The following is a 17,923-nucleotide window of genomic DNA, read 5'->3' as shown; positions in this document are numbered from 1 at the left end:
GTGAGGCCGTCCCGTGATGCCCCGCGCCCCGGCCGCTCTGGCCTGCAACGTGTCTCTGGGGCGGAGGCAGCGGCAGTGGAGTTCGCTGCGCGCTGTTGGGGGCCACCTGTCTTTTCGCTTGTGTCCCTCTCTCTAGTGTCGCGCTCGAGTCCCGACGGGCCGCTCCAAGCCTCGACATGTCGTACAACTACGTGGTAACGGCCCAGAAGCCCACCGCCGTGAACGGCTGCGTGACCGGTGAGGCTGCCGGGGCCGGAGACCCCGGCGAGTGAGGGAGTTGGGGGGAGCCGCGGCCTAGGGAGGCCCGCGGCCCCGGGGGCGGCCGGGCAGGAGTGGGCCCGGCGAATGGAAGGCGCTGGCGGCCGAGGAACCTCCCCCAGCACCGCGACCTCGAAAGAGTCGTCCCTGTACGCGCTTTTTGGGGGTTGGAAGCCGCTCTCGAGGGTCCCCTTTCGTCCTGGGGAGGTCATTCGGCCTCGAGAACAGGGCGGGCCCAGTGAGACAGAGGAGTGTGAGTTGGTTGTGCGGTGTCGTTTGGGCCCGGAGATTGGCTTTCTGTGGCCAGGAAAAGGGGAGGTGGTAGTGACGACTTCGGGGTCAAGATTTTCCTGTGGGGAAGTCTGGGGGGCCCAGGAGGTGGAGGGATGTGAGGAATGCCCGCATTATCCCACAGAGGGAGAGGAGCCCTCTTCAGGTTAACCCCTTTGCCTGGGGCTGTTGTTTACATGAGGGCCCTGCTGGAGAAGAGGGTTTGGTTTGCCTGGCCCAGTGCTGGGTTTGCCTTGTTGACGATGCGCTTGGATTGTTAAGGACACCGATGTTCAGAACCCGGGAAGAGTCATCTTAACCCACATTCTCAGCTGAATATGCAGACCCCAAGCTTGCATGTTTATATACACCCTAATCATGATTCCAAAACAAAACTGTTGTTCAGAGTTGGAGGTAGCTGAGTGTGGATGGAGGTATTGGTAGACTGCCAGGAGGGCAGGGGGTGTGGACAAAACAGTGTTTTCATATAAAGCTCTGGGACTTTTCTTCATTTGACTTGGTCTGTCAGATAAAAGTTTTGTGAGACTTTAGATGAAGACTGGAAGAAGTGAACACTTTCTCCGGCATTCTCAATTAGAGCCTGCCACTGTAACTGTAATAGAGTAAAATTTGAGGGGCAAGAGGCATGAGAAGGGATTACGCAGTCATTGTCATTTGGAGGACACACGGCTCTTAGGTCCAGTCCAGTTTTCTTAGTCTGATTAGGGAGGTAGCTTTGTTGAATGCATGAACTGAGACTCTTTGAGGTGCCGGATTTGGCAAGAAGGGGAGTAGCTGGAGGGAGTTGGAGAAGTATGTGAAGTAAATGAGAATTCTGGAGGTATTTAGACATAAGTGATAGGATTATTTTGAAGGGATGGGAGGCCCTTCCCCTGAGTTCAAAAGTTAGAGGGTCTGTTCTTTCAGGACACTTTACTTCGGCCGAAGACTTAAACCTGTTGATTGCCAAAAACACGAGATTAGAGATCTATGTGGTCACCGCCGAGGGGCTTCGGCCCGTCAAAGAGGTGGGCATGTATGGGAAGATTGCGGTCATGGAGCTTTTCAGGCCCAAGGTAAGTGTTGCAGTTGGGACAAGCAGTGGAGGGGGAACTGTTGGTCGTAGGTTGTTTTATGTTATTTTTGTTTGTTTATTTATTTTCTTTGAGACGGGGGTCTCGCAGTGTTGCCCAGGATGTCTTGAACTCCTGAGCTCAAGCAATCCCTCCACTTTAGCCTCTGGAGTAGAGTAGCTGGGGGATTGTAGGCATGCCACCGTGCTTGGGCTGTGTTAGGTTGTTTTGCGAATTCTTGGGATGGGTGGAATATGCTTTAGGAGAAAAACTCTTCTCTTTTTTCTCTCTTTGGATGGCAAATTTCAGTATGTACTCTTGACCAAGCTTTCTAGAAGTAAAAGGAGAGATTCATTAGGGAAACATTTATGAAGTTGACTTCTTTAGAAGGGAGAAATTAAAGCAGTTTGTTTCAGAGGATAGGCTACAGAGTGGGGCAGTCCTGGCTTCATTTCTTGTTAATTCTGACTTTAGGTGCCACTTAAGGCACCTTTCAGATCAAATCCCCTGGGTGGTTGTGACGATGAAATGATTCAGTAACATAGGGCCTATCATATAGCAAGCATTTACAGTTATGTTAACAATTACCAGGCCGGGCATGGTGGCTCACGCCTGTAACCCCAGCACTTTGGGAGGCCGAGGTGGGTGGATCACCCGAGGTCAGGAGTTCGAGACCAGCCTGGCCAACATGGTGAAACCCCATCTCTACTAAAAATACAAAAGTTAGCCGGGTGTGGTGGCAAGTGCCTGTAATCCCAGCTACTTGGCAGGCTGAGGCACAAGAATTGCTTGAACTCAGGAGGCGGAGGTTGCAGTGAGTGGAGATGGCGCCCATTGCACGGTGACAGAGCGAAGACTCCATCTCCAAAAAAAAAAAGCACCAAACAAAAAAAAACAATTACCATCAGTATTTTCATTATTTTAGCGCAAATGTTTTCATCCAAATCACCACCACATTGCTTTATGTTGTCTTAACTGAATCTGGCAAGAAAGCAGTGGGTTCAAAATTTTAATTATAACCCTTTGAACAAAACAGTAATTTTTCAGAGTCTGTGTTAAATAAGTAGGACTTTGTTGATCCATTTTAGCTTCCGTTGTTATTCCCACATTTTTTTTCTCTTTCTTCAAATACTTGGGGAGGAGTGGAGGAGGCATTACATTCATCTTTCAGAATTTGAATGGGATGATTGAGATTAGCTTGAGATTGAAATAGATGAAGACTTTGTATGTAGAACAGAGAGATGGAGAATCATGAAAGTGAGAACTAGATGTTTACCAGCTTCAGTTCTGGCTTTTTGTACATGCCCTTAGGGTGTATGTGTACCTAGTGTGGGTTACAAGCTCACCATGTATTTTCTCTTTAGGGAGAGAAGAATTTGGAAAATTCTTAAAGAATTTGGTGTGCTTAAAGACTGCACAGGTTGTTCCTGTTTTAAAAAGAACCTCTTTTGATAGCATAATATTGGTTTCCAGGGGGAGAGCAAGGACCTGCTGTTTATCTTGACAGCGAAGTACAATGCCTGCATCCTGGAGTATAAACAGAGTGGCGAGAGCATTGACATCATTACACGGGCCCATGGCAATGTCCAGGTGAGGTGGCTGCTTTAGGCCAATGAAAGTTTTCTAGGTAGGGCTGTCATGATTCATGGAAAAAATTAAAGTGCTGGGGGCAGCTCTCTATTCGATCAGAGAAATAAGGAGAAGACACTATGGGTTTGAGCTTTTTGGAGAAAGGACTCCTGTAGTTCACTCAAGGCCCAAGGGACAGGGTAATAATTCATTGAGATTCAGTGTTTCATGAAAAAGGCATGCACTGACATTGGGGCTCCAACTATTTGGCCTATCAAATAGATCCATTAGTTTTACTACCTCTCCTAAAATTTTTCTGCACAAGTGGTGCCCAGTGTCCTCTGTTGCTCTGTGGATGTTGAGGTTCTTCCCTAATCCCGATTTTGTTTCTCAGGACCGCATTGGCCGCCCCTCAGAGACCGGCATTATTGGCATCATTGACCCTGAGTGCCGGATGATTGGCCTGCGTCTCTATGATGGCCTTTTCAAGGTTATTCCACTAGATCGCGATAATAAAGAACTCAAGGCCTTCAACATCCGCCTGGAGGAGCTGCATGTCATTGATGTCAAGTTCCTATATGGTTGCCAAGCACCCACTATTTGCTTTGTCTACCAGGTACTGGATCAGGAAGAGGGAGGGAGAAACTGTGAGGTTGATGTGATAGGAGTTGTTTTTGCTAACTGGCGTGTCTGGGTTTGGTAGGGTAGAGAGAAGTGTTTAATGTGTTTGTCCTGAAATGTTTTGAACAACACAATTAATATGGGTCAGACTTTCGTTGCTTCTTGAGTGCAGTAGTACTTATTGTGGAGGCAACAAGCTCTCTGGGGCTTGTAGCAGGTTTTAATCCTGAGATTACACTCTGGTTGTGGGCCTTGGGAGATTTCATAGGATGACCCAGTTTATACTTTGATTCTCTTACTGGAGTGCTAGGGGATTATTAAAACTTAGTTGTCAAGAAATTATCTAGATCTTGCCTTTATATTAAGCAAAGAGAAATTGTCTTGGTGATGCCTTATATGTGTTTTTTAAGAAGAGGTTTACATTTTGTCCAGTAATCACTTACTGGTGACTTGCTGGCTTATTTTAATTTTATTTTATTATTTTTTTTGAGACAGAGTCTCACTCTGTTGCCCAGGCCGGAGTGCGATGGCCTGATCTTGGCTCACTGCAACCTCCGCCTCCTGGTTCAAGCGATTCTCCTGCCTCAGCCTCCTGAGTAGCTGGAATTACAGGTGCATGCCACCACGCCCAGCTAATTTTTGTATTTTTAGTAGAGACGTGGTTTCACCATGTTGGCCAGAATGGTCTCAAACTCATGACCTCATGATCCGCCCGCCTCGGCCTCCCAAAGTGCTGAGATTTCAGACGTGAGCCACCGTGCTCGGCAACTTGCTGGCTCTTAACTTCTATTTTAGTCTGCCTAAAACTGTAGCAAAGCTGATCCTGGGCAGCTGTTCTCTGGTCCAGATCTGTTAAGCGGGGGTGGGGTGGTAGAGCACCAGACTAACATGCCAGTATCTTGGTAAAATCTCAGCCCTTTAACAAAGGGCCATGCAGCATAAGATCATTTCATTTGCATGTGGCTGAATAAGTGATGGAAGGAAATGATAGTCCAGTTCCACATAGAGTGTGTTGGCACATAAACAGTTTGATAGCCTTGTTATATATTGGAGGTGCTGATATATTTTTATATATTTCTTAGTGTTACTGTAGTTCTGAAGCTATTGGAATAAGACCCAATTGAATAAGGTTGAAACCAGGAGATTTTGTTTGATCTTACTAAGTATGAGTTAAAATAAAAACTTAGAATTTCTCTATGTTCTTTAGTTTTGTAATATTAGGTCATTAAAACTTTGATGTTGTTGATTATTCAAGGCTGGTTGTTCTAAGCTTCAGGGCTGCCAGTTGTGATCAGATCTTCATTTCTGCATGTGTGTCTCAGAGGCCCAAATCCACACTTGAACTTTTTGCGAAGTTGTGTCATAACCCTACTCATTGATGGGAAAATGTTTTCATCAGCCAAAAATTACTATCTTCTGTTTTATGCCAAAAATTCAATTTGACAAATATTTAGGTACTTAATGCTATGTGAAAGGTATTCATGCTTCAGGAGCTGTAACAGTGACTAAGATGTGATCCCTGCCCTGAAACACATTGCTGAATTCCTTCCATAACTTCTTTGTTGAAGCTATCTTCCACTGGCTGAGTGTAGCTTTCTTCCAGTCCCTGCTTTTTAGCATCTTAAAGGTGACCTTGGCAGCCCCAGGACTGACATGAGTCATAATTCAGAAAAAGGAGGGGAAGATGATGTTGACAATGGCAGGACTGAAAGTTTTGACAACTTTAGCGGAGCAATCAATTGTGTTCTCTCTACCATTATTCCATCAGAATGCTTTTAAGAATTGTATCAATTTAAAAAAAATCTCATAGGTGTAGCTTATCAGTGCGTGTTTCACTTAGCTATTTTGTAAGTTTCTCGAGGCTAAGGAACACACACAGGCACACACACCGTATCTCTTTTTTTTTTTTTTTTCTGAGATGGAGTCTTGCTCGGTCGCCCAGGCTGGAGCTCAACCTTCGCCTCCTGGGTTCAAGTGATTCTCCTGCCTCAGCCTCCCGAGTAGCTGGGACTGTAGGCATGCGCCACCATGCCGGCTAATTTTTGTATTTTTAGCAGGGACGGGGTTTTGCCGTGTTGGCTAGGCTGGTCTTGAATTCCTGACCTCAGGTGATCTGCCCACCTCAGCCTTCCAAAGTTCTGGGATTACAGGCGTGAGCCACTGTGCCTGGCACACAGTATCTCTTATAGTACCTAGTGCAGTGTGACAAGTTCATTTTTCTAATACTTTAAACCTTTCTTGGTTGGTTGAATTGTTAAGAATGGTAGATCTCAGATGCTGCAGTCTACCTAGGAATTCATCCCAGGCTCAGCTGGTGATTGTCAGTATACTGATGGATAAGGGTGGGAGGGCTGACATGACAGGACTGTCAGATGCTGGGTAGTGGTGGCTTATCCCTTACAGCACCTCTTTCTAGCCCAAGGCTCACCCTTCCTAAGGGCTAACCATTTTACCTTTCCCCCCCAGGACCCTCAGGGGCGGCACGTAAAAACCTATGAGGTGTCTCTCCGAGAAAAGGAATTCAATAAGGGCCCTTGGAAACAGGAAAATGTCGAAGCTGAAGCTTCCATGGTGATCGCAGGTTGGTTGGGGGTTTAGGAAATGTGCCTCCACCTGGGTCTAGGCTAGTTCCCTGTTCTTGTTCGCTCCCTCACCTTCTCTGCCCTTCGTTTTGGCGCTCAGTATTATTGAAGGTGTGCATTGTTTACCACTCCTTTATGTTTTCTTTCTCTAATGTGCTTTGTTTTTTTCTGTCTTTGAGATTTTCTGTTTTTCACTTCTCCCCCCAAAAGTATAACTTGTCTTTTACTTGGGTGGAGGGATTGACTATAAAACATTGAGATTGATTTGCACAGTGGCATATGGAAATGAGTCTCATTATTTTATTGCTGGGCATAACATTTAAAACTGAAAGGAAGCCAGGATCTATAGTCCCAGCTACTCAAGAGGCTGAGGTGGGAGGTTCACTTGAGCCTAGGAGTTTGAGTTCAGCCTGGGCAGCATAATGAGACCCCATCTCTTTAAAAAAAAAAAAAAAACAACAACAAAAAACTGAAAGGGAGCAATAGAGCTTATCTGATTTCTTTACCTCATAGATGAAGAAACAGGGCCAGAGGGACCTGCCCATGCCTGTCCATGATTGACAAAGTCTGGGCTAGAATCCAGGCCTCTTCACTCCTTGTCCTAAGTCTGCCCCTACATTATGTTTGTCTCACTCAGTAGGGAAGTTTTAAAACTCTTAAGAGAAAATTGGCTCTTCTCAGTGGTAGCCCTGATAATGGGGGGAGGTTAAGCTAAGGAACAAGAGTGGAAACCAGGAAAAAAAAGTAAAAGCTTTTACTTGGAAAGGATTAGAAGTTGAGAAGAAAAATGGGGGAAAATGCATGGGGAAGAACACGGAGAAGACTCCCCACCCATAGGAATAGTCGAACACCAGAAGAGTGGCAGTAAAAATACTACCAGGATTAGATAATGGCCAGTTAACAAATTCTAAGAGTCTCGTAAAGGCTATCATGTTCCCTGGGCTTTGATGTCCTTTTTAAAATAATGATGATCTTAAAGTTTGCCTTGGGGCTAACTAGACCTGTACTCTTGCCAGTCCTGGTTTGGCAGACCCAGAGTGCTGAGCATTCTAATTTTGCTGTCTTTCTTGCAGTCCCAGAGCCCTTTGGGGGGGCCATCATCATTGGACAGGAGTCAATCACCTATCACAATGGTGACAAATACCTGGCTATTGCCCCTCCTATCATCAAGGTGAGCGCAGTCCTACCTTTTTTTCCTTTAATCTTTTCTTTCCTTGTCCTCACCTTGCTCCTCCCTTTCTCTTATTTGTCAAAAGGAGATTCACAGATGCCTGTTACACAATTTACTATGTATATAAGATATTGCGTTGGCCATTGGGAATACAGAGAGAGATTAGCCTGGATTTGCTTACAGAGAACTTGCTTGCTAACTTAGATAAATGATAATCAAAATAGGCTTCCCCTTTTCATTGACTGGGGCAACTTTTTTTGTCAAAGAGACAGGGTCTTACTCTGTCGCTCAGGCTGGAGAGCTAGAATGCAGTGGCATGATCGTAGCTCACTGTAGCCTTGAACTCCTGGGCTCAAGTGATCCTCCTGTCTCAACCTCCCGAGTAGCTAGGATTACAGGCATGAACTACCACATGGGGCAACTTTAAGAGGGGAAAATTTTGGCAGTTTCTTTTTTTTTTGAGACGGAGTTTTGCTCTTGTTGCCCAGGCTGGAGTGCAGTGGCACGATCTCAGCTCACTGCAACCTCCGCCTCCCAGGTTCAGGCGATTCTCCTGCCTCAGCCTCCTTAGTAGCTGGGATTACAGGCATGTGCCATCACGCCCGGCTAATTTTGTATTTTTAGTAGAGATGGGGTTTCTCCATGTTGGTCAGGCTGGTCTCGAACTCCCGACCTCAGGTGATCCATCCGCCTCAGCCTCCCAAAGTGCCGGGATTACAGGCATGAGCCACTGTGCCCGGCCGTAATTTTGGCAATTTCTATTGCATGTAATGTTTTCAGGGCTCAAGTCATATAAAGTAATATATTGATAAATTATAAAGGCTAAAAAAGTCAAAAATGTCAAGGACTTAGAATATCAAGTTGTAAAAATTAAGCCTTAAAAGTTTCATTTTACTTTCTTTTTGAGAAAAAAGAACAAAATCTAGCTGGCTACAGTGGCAAGTTCCTGTAGTCCTAGCCACTTGGGAGGATGGCTTGAGTCCAGGAGTTTAAGGCTACAGTGCACTGTGATCATGCCTGTGAATAGCCACCGTACTTTAGCCTGGGTGACATAGAAAGACCCTGTCTTTAAAAAAAAGAACAAAATCTGTGGTAGCATTGCCACAGTGGTAGGGGGTAATTAGTGGTATTAAGAATAAATAACAACATTTGTAGTAGCATGCATAGTTCAGTAGATTTTGGCAGCAGCTTCCTATTCTGTGTATTTCTATTTTCCTGCAGAATGACGACATATCAGTAAACATATAAGATATATTGATGGAGCGCCTCAGAAAATTATCTTCAAAATAAAAAAGCTCCCCATTTTCTATTAATGGGCAATAGGATCTATCCTCATTTTCATGTAATGTTATCTGAGCGATTTGTCTGCTGGTAAAATGGCTGGGTTTGGTAAAGGGAGTGGTCCAGTAGGGTTTGTTTTCTGGTGTAGAAGATGCTGAATCTCTAATGACTGTTTCCTTCCAATTGGCAGCAAAGCACGATTGTGTGCCACAATCGAGTGGACCCTAATGGCTCAAGATACCTGCTGGGAGACATGGAAGGCCGGCTCTTCATGCTGCTTTTGGAGAAGGAGGAACAGATGGATGGCACCGTCACTCTCAAGGATCTCCGTGTAGAACTCCTTGGAGAGGTAGAACTTGTTCTCCCTGTTCCTCTACAATGTTCTTTTAGGTTCCTAAAGACACCAAATGTGTGGTCCCACACCTCAACTCTGGGAATTATGTTACTTAACACCTAACAACAAACTGTTGTTCCTGCTGTGGAAGTTGACTGTTGAATGAGTTAGGTATTGGAGCATCTCACAGGATCCTGTGATAATCTATCCAAGCAGCCTGTGAGAAAAGGAAAAGAAAGGGAAACAGAAAAGGATATAATCTGGAATTAAAGATCAATCTAGCTGGTTTCAGTGGCTCACACCTGTGATCCCAGCACTTTGGGAGACCGAGTCAGGCAGATTGTGTGAGCCCCAGGAGTTTGAGATTAGCCTGGGCAATATGGCAAAACCCCATCTCTACAAAAAGTACAAAAATTAGGTGGGTATGGTGGTGTGTGCCTGTAGTCCCAGCTACTCGGGAGGCTGAGGTGGGAGGATCACCTTAGCCTGGGGAGGTCGAGGTTGCAGTCAGTGAGCCATGGTGGTACCACTGCACTCCAGCCTGGGTGACAGTGAGACCCTGTCTCAAAAAAAGAAAAAAAAAAAAAGATTATTGCTGATTTCAGTTCTGGGAGGAGGCTCCCAAAAAGTTTAATATTAATACTTAGGCAGTATCTTTTGGAGCAGGAATATGCAAGACAAATTATAGATTTTTCTGAGTGTAGGGATGCAATAGATGAAGAATCAAAAACTTCAGAGATTTAGAAACATTTGCTTAGTGTGACCTGGGAATTTGAAACAGAACTGTTCTGAATTATGGCTGCAGTTGGGAGTTTTCTCAGCAGATGTCTGAGATGTGGGTAGTATTTGGATCCCACGTAGGGTCCATTCTCATTTCTTTCACATTGCTGACTTTCTTCCAGACCTCTATTGCTGAGTGCTTGACATACCTTGATAATGGTGTTGTGTTTGTCGGGTCTCGCCTGGGTGACTCCCAGCTTGTGAAGGTGAGAAGACACTTGTTTCTGGTTTCTTTTTTGCTGTACTCACTGTTTCTTCATCAAATTTCTCCTATGTTTGGCACCTCTCAGAATCTCTCCATTTTATCCTCATCCCTACTATCCAGCTTTCTACTTGGTTAATTTAACATCCTACCCCTGACTAGCTCTTTGCCTTTGTGGTTCATTCAGCAAATTTGCCAGGCAAGGTGCTAGGTGCTGTGGATACATTGATGAACAAGACCCAGCTCCTACCTTCAAATAGGTCATAGTTTAATGTAATGGATTTCTTCTAGAATATGAAAACTTCGGACCTTCTCTGCAGAAAAATGCATGCAAACATTTTACATTAATTTTCAAACATTCACTACTTCTCTGAAATCCATCCATGGACTCTATCTAGGTCAGCAATCCTTGGCTGATTAATGGGTCACCTGTGGGACAACCATATTCTTTCGTCAATAGTCCCCTTCTGGAATCATCCCTTGGAACATGAGAATGGCAGATCTAGAAACTAGTTATTGAGAGTTTCTTTTGGACAATAACCATCTCTTTTGGGTGGGTCTCTTAGGGTGTTCTAGGACTAACATAACATTGTTCTTTCTTCTTAGCTCAACGTTGACAGTAATGAACAAGGCTCCTATGTAGTGGCCATGGAAACCTTTACCAACTTAGGACCCATTGTCGATATGTGCGTGGTGGACCTGGAGAGGCAGGGGCAGGGGCAGGTAAGGGCCATTCTGAAAGTGGATAGTTGGTATATGCCCACTCAAACTGTGTCCTCCTAGCTATGCTTATCTAGAATGGGGAGGGTGCACTGAAAATACTTTTAAGAGCCCCCTCATGAATCCCAGTGATATAAGGATAACTACTGTTTATTGAGTGCCTATCTTGGTCTGCCAGGCACTTTATATACATTATCTCTAATTACACAAGTACCCTAGATAGGGATATTTGGCCATCTCAGAAGTGAGGAAAATTAGGGCTGAGAAAGATTAAGTAACTTTTTCCAAAGTCACCTAACTTAATAAGTGGCAGGTGTATCTAACAGATCCTGTGCTCATTCTAGTAAACTAGGTCCCAGCGATCTAAGCAAGCTTGCTAGGAGCAGCGGTAGAAGCTTTTTGCTTCCTGGACTAGGATGTCCTGTCTGCTCTGTAAATTTGAAAGACTTTGGAAATCAACCTCTGCCAAGTCTGCATCCTCAAACCTAGCCCCACAATAAAGGTTCTTGGATTTAGGTATACCGTGTTTACTTTCTGGGCATCAGTATGACTGGCCCAGTATCTTGAGGGGGTTCTTTAGAAACGTTTTCTCTGCTTGCAGCTGGTCACTTGCTCTGGGGCTTTCAAGGAAGGTTCTTTGCGGATCATCCGGAATGGAATTGGAATCCACGAGCATGCCAGCATTGACTTACCAGGCATCAAAGGTAGCTTTTTTGGTGGACATAGGATGCAGATCTTACATGAGGGACTTTGGCCTTGTTACATGTTGTGAAGGCGTTTTGGTGGGAGCCAGAGGAAAGCAGATCAAGTGAAGAGTGAAAGTCGTAACAACAGATCAGAAGCTTAAACATATCTGAAAGTATAAAAGTAAACTTTAGAAAAAAAAAAAAATACTACTGATCAAAATTGGTAGTGGAATAGAGGACTAGGGGATTAAAAGATTATAAATTAAAATTAATGTTTATATGAGGCAACTGATAGAATTCATAAAGAAAGGAGAGACTGAGGATATTTTATGAAGATATAAGTATAAATGTGGTTTCTAGATAAAAAATATAAATCTTCCTAAATTCCAGGAGAATTTTAATAAAAAAAAGATCAGAGGCTAGGCGAGGTGGCGTGGTTCATGCCTGTCATTACAGCACTTTGGGAGGCCAAGGTGGAAGGATTGCTTAAGCCCAGGAGTTTGAGACCAGCCTAGGCAATGTAGACCTCATCTCTATAAAAAAAATTAAAAATTAGCCAGGGGTGATGGTGCATGCCTGTGGTTGCAGTTACTTGGTTCTAGCCTAGGTGGAAGATCACTTGAGCCCAGGAGGTTGAGGCTGTAGAGAGCCATGATTGTGCCACTGCACTCTAGTTTGGGCGACAATGAGACCTTGTCTCACCAAAAAAAAAAAAAAAAAGAGAGGCTACACAGTGAAAGACATTTAGAATGTATAAGCGTAACCTAAAACCGTATGACAGAATTGATATGGAACATAGCTGTCATGTCAGTAAATGTAAATGTCCTGTTTGAGGACAGCATAATCAGATTAAATCATAAAACAAAACCACCTTAAAGTTGTATATAGGAGGCACATCTTTAAAAGAGTAATTCTGAAGGTAGGTGCAGTGGCGTGTGCCTGTAGTCCCAGCCACTTGGGAGGCTGAGGCAGGAGGATTGCTTGAGTCCAGGAGTTTGAGACCAGCCTGGGCAACATAGCAGGATCCCATCTCAATTTAAAAACAGGAGTAATTCAGAATATGAAAAAAAAAGTATGGGAAAAGGTGAATAAAGAAATAGAAGTATGGCCAGGCATGTTGCCTGACACCTGTAATCCCAGCACTTTGGGAGGCTGAGGCGGGCGGATCACTTGATTTCAGGAGTTCGAGACCAGCCTGGCCAACATGGTGAAACCCTGTCTCTACTAAAAATACAAAAAATTAGCCAGGCATGGTGTGGGTGCCTGTAATCCCAGCTACTCGGGAGGCTGAGACGGGAGAGGCACTTGAACCTGGGAGGCGGAGGTTGCAGTGAGCTGAGACTGCCCCACTGCACTATAGCCTGGGCCACATAGTGAGACTCCATCTCAAAAAAAAAAAAAAAAAAAAGAAATAGAAGTATATGAAATTGCAAAGGAAGAGATCATGTAACTACAAACCCAAGATAATCAACTAAAAAACTACTATAGACAATACAAATTCACTAAGATAGCAGGATGTAAAAGTAATGTACTGAAATTAATAGCTTTCATGTAAACACAGTCAATTAGAAAGCATAGTAGAGGAAAGGGGGCAATTTACCATAACAAGAAAATGATAAAGTACCAAGGAGTACATTTAACAAAATTGTGCAAAACCTATACAAGGAAAACTTAAAGATACTCCTGAAGGAGGAAAACAACAAGTTGATCAAACGAAAAAGACACACCAAGTACTGCAAATCAGTATTATAAAGCTGTTCTCTCTTTATATTTAATGTACCTGAATATGTATACAATTTTTCCTTGACTTAGACAAGTCCAAATGGAAAAAGGAAGAAGCAGGCATAACCAGGAAAACTTTAAAAAGAGCAATGAGAGGCCGGGCGCAATGCCTCATGCCTGTAATCCCAGCACTTTGGGAGGCCGAGGCGGGCAGATCACAAGGTCAGGAGATCGAGATCATCCTGGCCAGCATGGTGAAACCCCATCTCTACTAAAATACAAAAAATTAGCCGGGGGTGGTGGCGCGTGCCTGTAGTCCCAGCTACTCGGGAGGCTGAGGCAGGGGAATCACTTGAACCCAGGAGGCGGAGGTTGCAGTGAGCCGAGATCGTGCCACTGCACTCCAGCCTGGCATCACAGTAGGACTCCATCTCAAAAAAAAAAAAAAAAGAAAGCAGTGAGACATGTTAGCCCTACCAGATACTGAAGCATACTGTTAAGCCTCTATAATTAGAAGTGTAGTATTGCTGATGAATAGGCAGAGTCTAATGGGCAGATTCAGAAGTCCAGAAATGACATAATTACATGTGGAAATTCAGTGTATGATAGTGGTGGCTTCTCAGTTCAGTGAATAAAGTTGGGACTTTTTAAATTTTTATTTGTATTCATTTTTTGAGATAGGGTCTCACTCTGTCACCCAGGCTGGGGTACAGTGGCATGATCACGGCTTACCATAGCCTCAGTCTCCTGGGCTCAAGAGATCTTCCCTATGTCAGCCTCCCAGTAGCTGGGACTCCAACCATGCGCCACCACGCCTGGCTAATTTTGTTTGTGTTTGGTAGAGACAGGGTCTCCCTATGTTGCCCAGGCTGGTCTCAAACTCCTAGGCTCAAGCGGTCCTCCCGCCTTGGCCTTCTGAAGTGCTGTAATCACAGGCATGAGCCACTGAGCCTAGCCTAAAGTTGGGACCTAATAAATGGTGTTTTTGGGATAATTGATAGTCATTTGGGAAAAGACAAGTTTGGGTTCATAGTGCCTGCCAAATGTACACTTGGCTAGAATCTAAATGGATGAAAAACTTAATGTAAAAAATGAAGCCATAACTATGACTCAAAGTACAGAAGCCAAAAAGAAAGATTGATAAATTCCAACTATATAAAAATAAAACACTTCATAGCAAAAGCAAAACAAAACACTATTAGGTAAGTCAGAAGAAATGACAAACCAGATAAAAATATTCTGTAGTTCATCTTATAGACAAAAGGCCCAGTCTTCCTAATTTATAACACATTTATAGAAAGATCACTAAATTTTCTGTCCCCAAACTAGCAAAGGACATGAATGGACAGGCAACAGTCCTGAGAACTGCACATTAACACCAAACAGCAGTACTCTACTAGTTGACCAAAATCCAGAAGTTTGACCACACATTATGTTGGTCGGGCTGTGAGAAAATAAACATGCTTGTGCATCCTCTATAGAAGGGAATTGGGCAATATCAAAGACAGCAGTTAGCGATTTACTTAGTAGTCCCAGTTCTGAGCCTCTACCTGACCTGTATATGTATAAAGTGACATAAAAATACAAGCTTATTTCTTGTGGCATTGTATGTTATAGCAAAATACTGAATAAATGTAATGAGAAGGGATTTGTTAATCTGCATAATTTAATAATAATGTATAGATAAATGATTTACACAATTAAATACTGTGTTCTGATAAGGGCTTCAAGCATATATTGTTCAATGAAAGAACAAGGTGCCAAATAGTGCATGATAGACTGTTTTATATTTGTATCTGTTTGTAATACTCTATTTCCTTAAAGTAAGAAAAATTAAGCTTAGTGTTGCGTAGTGGGCCTGTAGTCCTTACTGTTCAGGAGGCTGAGGTGGGAGGATCACTTGAGCCCAGGAGATCGAGGCCAGACTGGAGCAACGTGGCAAGATCGTCCCACACCCCATCTCTTTACCAGAAGGCTAAACAAGATGCCTTTATTGATTACTTGTTTGGGGGATGGGTTGGAGGGAGGTATGGGAATGAGACTTTTCTGTGTACTTTTAAAAAATAAATTTAGGCTGGGTACAGTGGCTCACACCTGTAATCCCAGTACTTTGGGAGACCGAGTGGGCAGATCATGAGGTCAGGAGATCGAGACCATCCTGGCTAACACGGTGAAATCCAGTCTCTACTAAAATTAGAAAAAATTAGCCAGGCGTGGTGACATGCACCTGTAGTCCCAGCTACTCAGGAGGCTGAGGCAGGAGAATCGCTTGAACCCAGGAGGCGGAGGTTGTAGTGAGCCGAGATCGTGCCATTGCACCCCAGTCTGGGTGACAGAGCAAGACTCCGTCTCAAATAAGTAAATAAATAAATAAATAAATTTAGACTTTGGGTCATGGAAATGTATATCCAATCCCAAATTTAAAATAGGCTCAAAACAGCTTTAAAATTATCTAACTTTTGGCCCGGCGTGGTGGCTCATGCCTGTAATCCCAGCACTTTGGGAGGCCAAGGTGGCGGATCACGAGGTCAGGAGATCGAGACCGTCCTGGCTAACACGGTGAAACCCTGTCTCTACTAAAAATACAAAAAATTAGCCAGGTGTGGTGGCGGGCACCTGCCTTCCCAGCTACTCGGGAGGCTGAGGCAGGAGAATGGCGTGAACCCGGGAGGCGGAGCTTGCAGTGAGCTGAGATCGGGCCACTGCACTCCAGCCTGGTGACAGAGCGAGACTCCGTCTCAAAAAAAAACAAGCAAACAAACAAAACAAAACTATTTAACTTTTTAGAGCCTTAAAACCAAGAAGGAGCAGAGAGGGGGTTCCAGCTCAGGACTCCATGTTACAGCCCTTCCAGTGGTGTCAGGCTGCCATGTCCATATATATATATATATATATATATATATATATATGTCCTTTTTTTTTTTTTTTTTTTTTTTTTTGAGACAGGATCTTGCTGTGTCACCCAGGCTGGAGTGCAATGACGTGATCATAGCTGCAGCCTCTTTCTCCTAATCTTAAGCAATCCCCCCACCTCAGCCTCCCATGTAGCTGGGACTATAGTTTTGTGCCACCACACCTAGCAAGTTCTTTTGTATTTTTAGCAGGGACAAGGTCTCTCCATTTTGCCCAGGCTGGTCTAGAACTCCTGGTCCCAAGCAGTCCTCCTGCCTCTGCCTTCCCAAGTGTTGAGATTACAGGCATGAGCCACTGCCCCTGGCCTGCCCTGTCCGTAGATATGCATGCTAAGTGTTGGTCTGTCCTATGCATCTGAATCCTTGGTCCTTGTTCCAGGATTATGGCCACTGCGGTCTGAGCCTAATCGTGAGACTGATGACACTTTGGTGCTCTCTTTTGTGGGCCAGACAAGGTAAGGATGGGTCTAGTGCCAGCTGTAGGTACTGGTGAGAAGGTTGTGAGGTGGGGAAGCTGGTCCCAGGCTGACCCAGGCCCTCCATTCTGCTGCAGAGTTCTCATGTTAAATGGAGAGGAGGTAGAAGAAACCGAACTGATGGGTTTCGTGGATGATCAGCAGACTTTCTTCTGTGGCAACGTGGCTCATCAGCAGCTTATCCAGGTGATAACTGAGAAAGGGGCAGGTGTTACCATGTACTTGAATTGACCTAGATGCAGTACAGAGCACCACTGGATTTTAAAACAACCAATTTTTATGGCTCCAAAAATAATGTAAAAATTCTAGGGAAAAAATTATAGATAATCCACTACTCAGAGATCACAACTCTTAACCTTAGAGTTGCTCCTTTTAGCTTTATTTTTCTTCTGCAAATGTCTGTGTATTTATTTACATTTTCTTTTATAGACTCGGATCATTATATATATAAACATAAAAATATAGTTTCGGATCCTATTTTAGCACTAATTATATCTTCCGAGACACTCAAATTTTTTCCCTTTGTTAAACTAGTGATACATCCTTATTTATAAAATTAGAAAATACCAAAATGCACAAAAAAAGAAAAAATCATGATGCTACCATCCAATATGACTCTTGGCAGCCCTTTCCACATATTAATTATAACCGAAGCTTACCCTATTCTGATCCTTACTTTCAATCTATCTGCAATACGGGGGCAGATAGCCTTCTGGCATATTGTTATCCACGAGAGCCTCATTTCTGACACCCTTCCACCCCTCAGCAATTTTTTGAAGTTTGGAGTGACCCTGACATCCTTCAGCTTTTAGCACTCTCTCCTTACCTTCTGAGCTGTTCTTCACTCTGTGGCCAGAGTCTGTCTTGCCTTTGGTGGGTAGGGCACTGGAGTGCCTAAGGATTAATGAACTGTCTCTGTCTTTTTATCCACCTGGTTTTCCTTTTAGCCACCTGGCAGTGGTAGATTGGTAAAACCGGAGGGAAAGTTCTGTCAGTTTGCAGACCAAGTGTGGGACGTGCCCAGATACTGAGTCATTGCTTTGTCAGTGTTATCTAACTATTGGCCTGAAGACTGGCACCAGCTCACCTATTTATTATTAAAGAGCTTTCATCCTTATATATAAACTCAATTGTGCTAGGTAAGATGAATGAATAGATAACAGTGTCACCAACGTACTTCCTGTTTTATTTCAGTGATAAATTTATACAATATATTTCTATATAATTTTGTAATCTTTACTAAGGAACTTTAAATAATTTAAATGG

General features: G+C 43.8%; 1 protein-coding gene across 1 annotated transcript in view; it reads left to right on the top strand.

Annotated features, from left to right (window-relative positions):
* The window catches only part of DDB1 (damage specific DNA binding protein 1), a 33,702-nt gene that overhangs the window by 136 nt on the left and 15,643 nt on the right, over positions 1–17,923 (top strand). The window contains exons 2-13 of the mRNA XM_034932715.3: positions 137–237; positions 1,456–1,604; positions 3,075–3,191; positions 3,565–3,786; positions 6,258–6,372; positions 7,447–7,544; positions 9,016–9,174; positions 10,062–10,145; positions 10,748–10,864; positions 11,463–11,565; positions 16,561–16,636; positions 16,735–16,843. Coding sequence (XP_034788606.2) covers positions 177–237; positions 1,456–1,604; positions 3,075–3,191; positions 3,565–3,786; positions 6,258–6,372; positions 7,447–7,544; positions 9,016–9,174; positions 10,062–10,145; positions 10,748–10,864; positions 11,463–11,565; positions 16,561–16,636; positions 16,735–16,843 — 1,410 coding nt within the window. The 5' untranslated portion in view covers positions 137–176. The remainder of the gene's footprint in view (positions 1–136; positions 238–1,455; positions 1,605–3,074; positions 3,192–3,564; positions 3,787–6,257; positions 6,373–7,446; positions 7,545–9,015; positions 9,175–10,061; positions 10,146–10,747; positions 10,865–11,462; positions 11,566–16,560; positions 16,637–16,734; positions 16,844–17,923) is intronic.

This window comes from Pan paniscus, chromosome 9, assembly GCF_029289425.2.
Source record: "Pan paniscus chromosome 9, NHGRI_mPanPan1-v2.0_pri, whole genome shotgun sequence".
Classification (NCBI taxonomy): Eukaryota; Metazoa; Chordata; class Mammalia; order Primates; family Hominidae; genus Pan; species Pan paniscus.
The sequence above is the reverse complement of the archived record's forward strand: the minus strand, read 5'-3'. Positions and strand labels throughout refer to the sequence as shown.